Source organism: Diachasma alloeum, unplaced genomic scaffold (genome assembly GCF_001412515.2).
Source record: "Diachasma alloeum isolate Michigan unplaced genomic scaffold, Dall2.0 Dall_scaffold_00180, whole genome shotgun sequence".
Taxonomy (NCBI): domain Eukaryota; kingdom Metazoa; phylum Arthropoda; class Insecta; order Hymenoptera; family Braconidae; genus Diachasma; species Diachasma alloeum.
In genome coordinates, this window is record NW_021680346.1 from 2140415 (window position 1) to 2151999 (window position 11585).

Consider the following 11585-nt stretch of genomic DNA (forward strand, 5'->3'; position numbering starts at 1 on the left):
TTGTGTAAAAATTAGAGTTTTTATTAAGTAACCACTCGAATCATTAATACATTTTACAAACGATTTACATGTCTCTATAATTCACCCCCAATACTTCCCTCCAGTGTGCTAAGCCTAAACATTAATTCCACGAAAAATCCAGTGAATTGATTAAAGTGCATGTCTTAAAAACCAAAGCCTGATCAACGAATGTGTACAATCGTTACCACCAAGTTAATCTACCTCCAAATATATTAAATTAAAACCCCAATCATCCCCTCTAGATGCCACTCCGAAGAGGTGGCGTGGCAAAATACTTCTTATTCTTCCTCAAGAACGATCGACTGGACCCCAGAGGGGTATTGAAGAACCCCCTGGAGGTCGTACGTTTCAGGAGTGACTCTGTCGACGGTGTGTGCCTCAGTTCCCCCATCTTCGGTGTTCCCACCTCATTAACATTCTCAGGATTAACGAAATTCGCCCAGTAGTCGGAGGGAATCTTGAGGAGGCTCTCGACAATGGCGGCCTGATTCTCAGTCTCACTGAGCATGCAAGTGGCTGTGGGCTCCTGACTGCTGTACCCCACCAATGTCGGCCCGAACACCTTCGCAAGATTGCTGATGGGCATTTTGCACTCTGGACTACTCGATACTCTCTGCAGATGGAGAATCAAAAAAGCTAGAGTGTCTCGATTCGGCTGTGGAAGCTCGGAGATGGCTTGATAGAGAGCAGCATCGGCGTCCTGCTTGTCTGCTATTTGAGTGGCGTGGACGAAGTCTCCCAGAAGTCCAACTGTGATCAGAGGCTCTCGCAGGGACCTCAGGAAGTCCTTCAGCGTTGAGCAAATCGTCGAGATGTCCACGTCTGACAGGCATGGGGCCCCCTTTCCCTTCAGGAACTTCTCCTTCAGGCATTTCACGTCCGAAGAACCCCCAGATATTCTGTACAACCCCTGCTCACTCATCCCTCGCAGTTCTATCTCATTGATGCAGTGAACTACCAGAGATGGCACCATTGGGGCTGTCATTGGGGTGTAGTCGGCGATCGTTCCTGTGGCACCTCGAAGGGTCGGAGTGTTTCCTGCTGGGACACATGGCAGCGGCAACAGGTCCTTGCATTCAGCATGGGTGACAGCTCTGCAGTCCTTGCATTTGAGGGCTATTCTTCCAAATCGTATTCTTTTCCCACAGGGGGAGCAGGTCTCTGGCTTCAGGACCGATTTTCCGGCGAAATTGTGGCCACGGAGGGTCTTTGTGTTGAAGGTGTAGCCACCGATGTTCGGACTCGGCTTGAAGATTCCCTCTGACTCTGAACCTGAAGCAGGAATTGGGAAAATTGTCATTTCGGTTGGGGTAGGGCAAGTTATTATAAAAAAATTGTGAAGGTATGATCAGGGTAGAGTGCTATGTTGAGGGTATTAATAATTGTTGAAGTATTTGATATTCTAAATTACCCTGAGACCAAGAGGGAGATTGCTTTGAAATTTTTAACTTGCGATTTTTTTTATTTAAACAAGACTTGTCTGAGAATATTTTTCTTCTTCAGATATGACAGTAATTAAAATTATTCTAAACGGGTTATTCATTATGAAAGCAATGAAAATGATCAGAAAGATATTAGTGATTATAATAATTATCAAAGTAGGATTTTTGAAAGAATTCGAAAATTCAAAAAATTAATATATGAATTAAACTCTAATTCATTGCGAGAGATTACATTTCTTGCTTGTATGGAAAATAAGAATTCTTTGCAATAACTAAATCTATTTTTACGACAAAAATTTCTCAATTCAGGACAATTTTCAAATGGTGAGCACTAGATTTCATTCTTTTTTTTTCAATTTTTAACTTGGGATTTTTTTGGTTCAAACAAGACTTATTTAAGAATTTTTTTTTCTCTCAGTACAGGAAAGTAATGAAAACTATTCTAAAAATATTATTCATTATGAAAGCAATGAAAATTATCAGAAGGATACTGTTGATTGAATCATCTAATAATTATTCAATAATTATTAAAATAATGAAAAATGACTTGAAAATTATTATCCTTAACTAAAATAGTGAATGATGTCCAATTTAATGTCATGAAGATATAGAATTAATGATAAAATAATAGTTTAAATCTGCTTATGTCTGACCTGACGTCAGGTTTTCTGCGAGAGGCGCCGAGGGTTTGGGATAGGGCACCTCAGGCGCGTCTTTCTTGGCCCGAGGACGTTCTGAACTCTTGCGACGCTTGCGGGAGTTCTGCAAAGGGGACTTGGGGTCCATGTTCTCATCCGCGGGGAGGGCCTCGATCACTGAGGAAGCCGTTATGGCCCCGTCCTTTGGCATTACTACTGTTGTGGTAGCTATTATTCGGTCTGAATTGTTCAGGTCAGCTACTTTTTGGAGAGTGCTTCGACGCTTCTTCGTGGAGTATTCGCCACTCGGTCGGTGCTCTTTCCACTCTCGCTTCTTGTGGTTCTGGCTGAGGAGAGCGGAGGCGTCCAGGTCGTCCTCGGATTTTGAGAAACAGCTGAGGTCGCTTAGGAGAGAACCGGTGGAGTCCAGCTCCGCTATTGTGTTTAGTCTGGGGGGAAAAGGTTGTCATTGATGCAGAAACTATTTTATATGGACCATCAGTGGAATTTGATTGGAGGTATTTTCTGTAGGAATTTTTCGATATGAATTCTCTGAGTTTTTTCTCTTCATTGGTTTTCACTTTTCATTTTTAAAAATAAAAAAAACGGATATTTAAGAATTTGAATCGACTCATTACTAAGATATTCAACGAGATGAAAATGTCACATTGGAAATTTTTATTTCGAAATTAATCGTCAAAACAAGGGCCTTTAGAAAAAAATTTCAAGAGATATTTTTTTTTAATTGAGAAAATCCTCAACAAAAATTTCAACTTAAAATTTTCGCCTTAAATGGCCTTAAAATGAAATTCAGTGAGAGGTAAAGAAAGTATCTACGAAATCTACCACTTATCAATTAATTTCAGAAGACATTTCTTTTATTTGAAGACATCCTCAATACAAAATCTTTTAAATTTTTTTTTTCAATCCAGTCATTTCCAAAATATTGAACGTGAACAAAATGCCAATATAGACATTTTCATTTCGAAATTAATAATAAAAACTAAGGCCTGTAAAGGAAAATTTTAACAGATATTTTTTTTACCTGGAAACAATCCTCCACAAAAATTTAAACTTGATATTTTCGCATTAAATTGTCTCCCATGAAAATAAAATTCAGTGAGAGGTGAAGAAAAAATCTACAAAATCTACTGGTTATTCACTTCAGAATACTTTTTTTTATTTAAAGATATTTCGAACACAAATTCTTCTTAAATTTTCTCCTCAGTCTAGTCATTTTCAAGACATTGAACGCAATCAAATGTCAAATTGGACATTTTGTTCATTTCGAAATTGACCCCAAAAACAAGGGCCTTCAGACGAAAATTGCAATTGACGTTTTCTTCCAAACTGCGAAAATCCTCAACAAAAAATTAAACTTGAGGTGCTTTCAGAGGGAAATTTCAGCAGAAATTTTGTGCAACTGACGTCTTCACCAAAAAATGTATCTTTATATTGTCACCTCAAACAATCGCAGAGAAACAATCCGTTCCCCCCTCCCCTGAATAACAGGACCGTTCAATCAATTTAATTCCACTCACTTGTCATTCTGAAGGTCCTTCAAATGGACATGGCTGTGTCGTCCATTCAACGTCGTATTATTAAGGAACTGCAATTTTTCCCGAGTCTCATCGTTCAAATTCCTTCCACCGTCATTGAAAAGCAGGTCACGAGCCAGAGCAATCTGTCTCTCCTGAAGAAATTTAATAAACAGCGTTCATTGCCTCGTTTTCCACTAATTATTAATTACCCGAGAATGTGATAACTCACGAGCGAATTCCGTTGGTCCTCTGCTAAACGTCGACGCCGTTTCTCCTCGTCCAGGAGCCTCCGTGCATGGCTGAGCTTTCTGTCTAGGTCTGCAGACTCGTGGTGAGCCTTCTCCAGAGCTGAATGGAGACGTTGGCACTCTTGAACTGATGCCAACCATTTTTGTCGCATTTCTTCTTGATTTATTGCGAATTGGAGGAACTCTAGATGAAACAAGTGGAAAATTGCTCGGGTATTGCGTATAGTATAGTTATTTCTGCCAATAAATTAGCAATATGCTTCCGAATGGTCATTTTGCTTATTTTTTTCTATTTTATATTATTCATAGCCTACTTTATTATTTTAAATTGAATCAATTTCTTTTCAACTAATTGTTTTAGATTTTCCACTTAATGAAATTCTAAAAATTTTTGAAAATTCCTGTAAAATGGTAGGAATATTTCATTTATACATAATTAGATGAATGAGTTACATCATTTTTAATGAGCATTTTTCATGAATATTCTTAAATTTACGGAAGAGATTCATAAAAAATTCACCTCCAAGTCATAGAATGAAATTAATTGATTCAATTCAGACTTGAGATATTTCTAAATGTCGTGAATTAAATGCTGGATTAATATCCTGAATGAAAAAAAACATATCTAAGGATTTAAAAAAAAAAGAGGTGTGACTCATTATTCCGTGAATTAAAAAATGATAAGAAATAGTATTTTGTGGTTTTTATTGTAATGTTTTAAATTTTGAATGTGAAATTGAATGAGTCAATGCATTTTGAGTCAAAGTTTTCACGAATCCACAAAATGAGACGAATAAATTAAATGCATACTTCAGTTTTTATCGAATATCTGAGAAGGGAAAGCAGATAGTGAAAATTTTATCGAGACCTCTTGTATTCCTGTTTCCGCTCTACCAAAAAGGTATTTATCAAAATTTATCTGCGTATCTCCTGTAGATACGCTGATAAATGTTATATTTATTTAAAAAACTTCTCTCATTATTACAGAATCATAAAAACAAGATAAATAAATTCATTCCATTCAGTCAATGAGCTTTTCGTAAATATCTTGAAATTGAAAGCACACGAAAAAAACATATAATGACCTTTTTATTCCTGTATTCGAGCTGTACAAAAAATACCTCGTCAAAAATTTTTCCAAAAATTGAGCCTCAAATCATAAAACGAAAGGAAAAAATCGAATTCAGGTTTCACGTTTCTCTAAATCTCTCGAAATAGAAGGCAATAGCAAAAATTTTTCAAAAGATTTTTTTTAAAGAACAAAATAGCAGCAACAAATGTATTCAGTCATTCATAAACAACTATTCTATTCAAACAAGTCTTTCGTAAATATCCTAATTATAAATTCTTGATGGTCTTTTTATTTCTGCATTCGAGCTCTACGACAAATATCTCATCAAGAATTTTGGAAAAACTGAGCCTCAAATAAAACAAGAGGAAAAAATCCAATTCAGATTTCACGTTTTCCTGAATTTCGTGAAATTGAAGGCAATTAGAAACAATGACCAAAAAATTTTTTATAAAAATCAGAATAGCAGCAATAAATATATCCATTCATATTCACAGAAATGAAAAAACGTTTACAGATAGTGAGAATGAGAATTTGTGACTCTACTAATCTGCTTCATAAACAACTATTCTATTCAAACAAGTCTTTCGTAAATATCCTAATTATAAATTCTTGATGGTCTTCTTATTCCTGTATTTGAGCTCTACAATAAATATATCATAAATATTTTGCAAAAACTGAGCCTCAAATTATAAAACAAGAGGAAAAAAACCAATTCAGGATTCACTTTTCCCTTATTCTCTCAAAATTAAAGGCAATTAGAAAAATTTTTCAAAATATTTTTTATGAAGAGCAAAATAGCAGCAACAAATATGTCCATTCATATCCACAGAAATGAAAAAACGTTTAGAGATAGTGAGAATGAGAATTTGTGACTCTACTAATCTGCTTCATAAACAACTATTCTATTCAAACAAGTCTTTCGTAAATATCGTATTTATAAATTCTTGATGGTCTTATTATTCCTGTATTTGAGCTCTACAATAAATATATCGTCAAAATTTTGCAAAAACTGAGCCTCAAATTATAAAACGATAGTAAAAAATCCAATTCGGATTTCACGTTTCCCTGAATTTCTTGAAATTGAAGGCAATTAGAAAAAATGACCAAAAAATTTTTTATAAAAATCAAAATAGCAGCAACAAATATATCCATTTATATCCACAGAAATGAAAAAATATTTAGAGAAAGTGAAGATGAGAAATTGTGGCTCACTAACCTTCTTCATAAACAACTATTCTATTCAAACAAGTCTTTCGTAAATATCCTAATTATAAATTCTTGGTGGTCTTCTTATTTCTGTATTTGAGCTCTACAATAAATATATTGTCAAAAATTTGGAAAAAACTGAGCCTCAAATTATAAAACAAGAGGAAAAATCCAATTAAGGTTTCACGTTTTCCTTATTCTCTCAAAATTAAAGGCAATTAGAAAAAATTCCCAAAAGATTTTTTATGAAGTGCAAAATAGTAGCAACAAATATGTCCATTCATATCCACAGAAATGAAAAAACGTTTACAGAAAGTGAGGATGAGAATTTATGGCTCTACTAACCTTCTTCACAAGCACCATTAACAAGAACATTGGTGCACCTCACGAGTTCGTCGTGTGTTGCCATAATGGAGAGTGACGTGGTCATGGTTACAAATAGACGAAAAAAACAACAAAATGCAATAAAAAATTACTCCATTCACAAATATGCAAAAACACTGAGAAGCGTCACTGGGTGCGCTTCCCCGAGCGTCGAGGATTCTCCCAATTCCCTGGAATTTTTTCCAATTTCACTGGTGAAAATCACTCGCGGGATCCTTCCTCTATTCCGATGAAATTGAGGTACTACTCAATAACATGATTTCAATGGAAAAATTGCCGAAAATAAGGAGTGTTGGGGTATGGCGAGGAGCTCACTGAATCACTTTGCGAACACCGTTGAAAACTGTCCGTTGACATCGCACGGACACACCGGGTGGCTTTGGTCTAACCGTTTCCCTCGAATTTTAAATCCCACCAACTGGGTGACAGGGGGGATTTTGTCGGTGTCGCCATCTGGCGTTGGTTCACTGGCTGGGGGTGACGCGTCGGTAAAGTGGGATCGTTCAATGCTGCTATCTAGTGGTGAATTTTGCACCAAATGAAGATTTGAATAAGAACCTTACATAGGAGAGGTTGGGGTAAAACAGACGCTTTTGACTTTTTTTTAAAATGTTAATGAGGGGTTGAAATGTTGATAAAATTTAATAATTTTTTTTTTCAGTACAAAAAACAATTCTTTCCCTTCGCGATGAGCCTAAACTGAGCTCAATTGAGCAATTTGTTTCTGAGTTATGAATAATTAAAAAAAAGTCTAGTCAGTTTTCCCGGTTTCCCCAATTTCCCTATTTGCCCATTCTATATAACCATAGATAGTTAAAAGAAAAGAATGATGGCCGGATTTTTTTTTCCCCATTGAAAAATTCCTGGAAATTTTTCCTCGGCGAATTTTTCCTTCGGAAAGTTTTCCCTCACTAATTTTCACCGTATAGAATTTCCTCTAGATTCGCTTGAATTTTTCCCTGTTGAAATTTTTTTTTATTATGATGGAAGACTAAAAAATTTGTCAGTATTAAAGTTGATGAAATTAATAATTTTTTACAGAATGTGGCTAATCTTGTTTTGTTATAGATTTCCGTTAGATTTTTTACGGGAAAAATTTTCCACAGGGAACATTTTTCCGAGGATTTTTCACGGGGAAAAAAATCCGGGAACCAAAAAATTTCTCTGTAGACACCCTGTAAAACGTGACGGGAAATTATAATCGAAGGCCGACCTGTTGGCGCCGTCATCTTCATTGGATACCCCCTCCCTCTGCCGAAAGCGGTTTTAAACATGGCGGCGCCCCCACCTCGCATTTTCAAACATTTTTTAAAATTATTTTTCCTCTTCAAATTACTCTCAACTCTCTTCATCCGGTTTCTACAGAATGAACAAATTTTTTAAGCTATCATTCAAGTTTTTCCAGCCTCTTGGAGCTGAGAAATCGTGGCGCAAAGTTTTTCTCACATTTCTGTAGTGTTTTTTTAGTCCCGAGGTCTTTTAACTTCGGCCGCTGCTTCTGTGTACACTTTTCAATTAAATAAATACATAAATAAATGAACAAATAAATAGTTAAATAGATGAATAAATAAATAAATAACAGGAAAAGCGATGTGAGCCGATATGAATGCATATATGCACCCGTGAATAAATTCCACAAAATAAAAAAAATCCTCACATTGAATACCAATAAGCCCCAAAATATAAAAAAAATCCGAAGCATAAACTCCGGCTTTTCCCCAATAATATCGACATTCCTCATTTACTCAACGCCCATGTTCCATAGAGTGACCGTACTCCTTCCAATAAACGAAAATTTCCCCAGTTTCTAGTGCGAGATAATAGAGGACCGTCCACGGAACATGATTATTCACGTATATCCGCTGGTTGAACAGTATTTCCTGATGAAGATTACAGCCGGAGGCTGGTAGTACTCGACTACTCGGGCGTATTTAGGACCGGCAGACAGTTATCCGTAACGTCCGGCTTGGCGATAGGATTGCACGCACATTCGTGGATGGAAAGCCTATTGCATATAGCTGACCAATTTGAAATCGTTAACAGTTGGGCATTACCGGGCCCAATCATGGAAATACACCTGCATCAAGTCCATTTCATACCGAAGTGCATTCGGCACTAACCTCCCGCGAATATCTCTGTTATGCCGAATATCGAGATAAACTTGATTGATAACAGGTACACATGTACTCAGAGACATGATGCAGTTGAATGAAATGAAAATTTTTATTTTGAAATTCTTCTACGCTTTTCAACAATATTTTTGTTGAGAATCTCTCTATATTAGAACAATCCAAATTGACTTCTGGTGATAAAAATTTGGTACTCGAAATTAAGGGCCACAAGGGTCATGAGGGTCAGAATAAGGTCTATGAGGGTCAAAATAAAGGTTACGCGGATCAAAATAAGGGCCACAAGGATCAGAATAGGGGTCATGAGGGTAGAATTAAGGGTTACAAGGGTCAAATTGAGGGTTTAAATAAGTGTTGCGAGGATCAGATCAAGGGTCAGAGTAAGGGTCCAAATAAGGGACTTCGAGCTCAAAAACCAAGGGTCATCAGGGTCAAAACAAGGGTCACGAGGGTTATAATAAGGGTCAGATTAAGGATTCAAATGAGGGTCAGAGTAAGGATCACAAGGTCAGATTAAGGGTTCAAATAAGGGTCACGAGGGTACAATTAAGGGTTACAAGGATCGGATTAAGGGCTCAAATAAGGGTAACAAGAGTCGGATTGAGGATCTAAATAAGTGTTACGAGGATCAGATTAAGGGTCAGAGTAAGGGTCCAAATAAAGGACTTCGGGCTCAAAAACAAAGGGTCAGAACTAAGGGTCATCAGGGTCAAAACGAGTCACGAGGACTAACGAGGGTCAGATCAAGGATCTAAATAAGGGTCAGATTAAGGATCACAAAGGTCAGATTAAGGGTTCAAATAAGGGTCACAAGGGGTATAATGAAGGTCAGAATGAGGGCCACGAGGATCAGATTAAGGGTCACAAAGGTCAGAATAAGGATCATAGGGGTTGACGAACGGAGCGAGCAGGGGGCGTAGCCCCCTTAATAAATAAACACAATATATTTGTTGCAATGGAAATATTTTGATTATATGATATGAACGAGAGTCAGAATAAGGGTTATGAGGGTCAAAATAAAGGCCGTAAGGGTCAGAGTAAGGGTCCGAATAAAGAACTTGGGGGTCAAAAACCGAGGATCAAAATAAGGGTCACGAGGGTTATAATGAGGCTCAGATGATGGATCACAAAGTTTAGATTAAGGGTCTAAATAAGGGTCACGGGGAAAATTTTTTAATTATGGAGAACAAACCATTTTTTCATAAAAAAAAATTTTTTTTGAAAATAAAATCTAGATTGAGGTCAAATGAAAGTTTTATCATGAGCTATTTGAATAAGTCAATTGATTTTATTCAAATAGGGCTCATGTAAAGCATTTTCTGGCTCCCTGGGACATGCAAACGGACGCGCGAAAGCCGGATGATCGAATCGTTTTGCGACGAAAATTGTTGTGCAGCTGAATCAATGTACAAATAACAGAAAATAATGGTATCTGCTCCCTCCACGAACGGCATTGAGTGGCGTTTGTAGTCATGCCTACGACATAAAACCTTACTATAGAATACGATGGCTCGCTATAAGCTCCGGCTAAACCTGTGAATGACCGGTGTGAGCTCGGATAATAGAATTACCGGTGAAGTGTATTGGGTTGTTATACTCAGTGCCCATTGGAGGCTAGCGGAAACCGTTTTCGGGTGACTGATTCGATAATCCTGTTTAGAGTTCAAAAGTCCGAGTAAAGAATTGGCTTGATTTTTAGCGGGGGCACGTTTCTAGGGGCAGTTTTCGCGCATTTATTTTTTTTTCTTCTCACCAAGAAAATCAAATGAAGAACTTGGAAATTTTGAGCCGAGGAAATTCTATTGAAAATGTCTCAATAGAATGAGTTGTATACGAAAATCCAATTCTTTTCATTTTTTCGATAGAATTTCAATCGAATATCTATCAAAATATATGAACATTTTAATAGAATTAGCCAAAAACTAACAGAAAGTTCAGTAGAAATCCTATAGAATTGTCTAGCGAATTCGCTAGGTTTTTCTATGAAATTTTTTCGTGTTTCTAAAAAATCGGAGAATTTTCTTGGTTTTCTAAAATTTGAAACCTTTATCCAATTTTTAAAAATGGAAGAGAATCAAATTTATGTCATTGGCAAAAAAAAATCTTTTGATTTTTCCTGATTTTTCAAAATAATAAAAAATCATGTACAACGCAATCTTATAAAAAATTCTAATTGCTTTATCCGCCGATATCTATTAAACTTTAACACATGTTTGGTATTAATTAACTACTGTAAATTATTTTTGCTATATTCCCAACGAATTTATAAAGACACATGAAAGAGGAACGCGCATAATTTATTGAATGGAATTTCCATCCAATGTATAAAGATATGCGTTTAGCCCTATTCAATCCTCTTTTGTCCTAATTGATGAGAGGTCTTGTGAGTGCTTGCTAGGATCAAATATTCGACCTGGGCATTAGCATAATTGAAAAAACTCGACCTCTCGAAAAGTAAAATTGACGGAATGGTCTCTTCGAGAGGACAGCTAGTTTATACTTCTTCAGACTTCTTTCTGATACAACTTTGGCAGCTCGAGTTTTCGGGGACATCTCATTTCGAGAGGAGGGAATATGCTGGGAGTATAAACTTTTTGATACGTCGCTACTCCAAAGAAATTACGGGATTGAATTTTCAGATGGAAGAAAAAATTGAGCGTTATGAGGACCTCATTAGAATTCGATTTTTTCATAAAGTAAAAAAGGACCGCGCGCTTCGCGCGCCTATGATTGCATTCGTGGCTCATTTTATTTTTTTTCTTTCATTCATTTTTTATTTGAAAATAATAAAAGTAACAATAAACAATCAAAGGAACATTAGCTTGACGTCACATTTTTGCAATAATTTATTATCTATTAATTTATTAGCTAGAATTATATTATTTCACACTAAATAATGGCTTC

The 11585-nt window shown here is 36.3% G+C and overlaps 1 protein-coding gene across 1 annotated transcript; it reads right to left on the reverse strand.

Annotated features, from left to right (window-relative positions):
- Window positions 1–28: 28 nt before the first annotated feature.
- On the reverse strand, window positions 29–6921 carry LOC107045095 (rac GTPase-activating protein 1). The gene is made up of 5 exons (XM_015267232.1): window positions 6514–6921; window positions 3872–4074; window positions 3643–3794; window positions 2117–2550; window positions 29–1293 (listed from the first exon to the last, which is right to left on the reverse strand). Exons 1-5 carry the CDS (start codon window positions 6596–6598, stop codon window positions 260–262), a joined length of 1908 nt encoding a protein of 635 aa, XP_015122718.1. The 5' UTR covers window positions 6599–6921; the 3' UTR covers window positions 29–259.
- Between the last annotated feature and the right edge of the window lie 4664 nt (window positions 6922–11585).

Coding starts and splice junctions, on each gene's coding strand:
- LOC107045095 (XM_015267232.1), bottom strand. CDS start 6,598: ATGACCACGTCACTCTCCATTATGGCAACACACGACGAACTCGTGAGG. Junction 4,075..6,513: donor TAATGGTGCTTGTGAAGAAG/GTTAGTAGAGCC, acceptor TGTTTCATCTAG/AGTTCCTCCAATTCGCAATA. Junction 3,795..3,871: donor AGGACCAACGGAATTCGCTC/GTGAGTTATCAC, acceptor AAATTTCTTCAG/GAGAGACAGATTGCTCTGGC.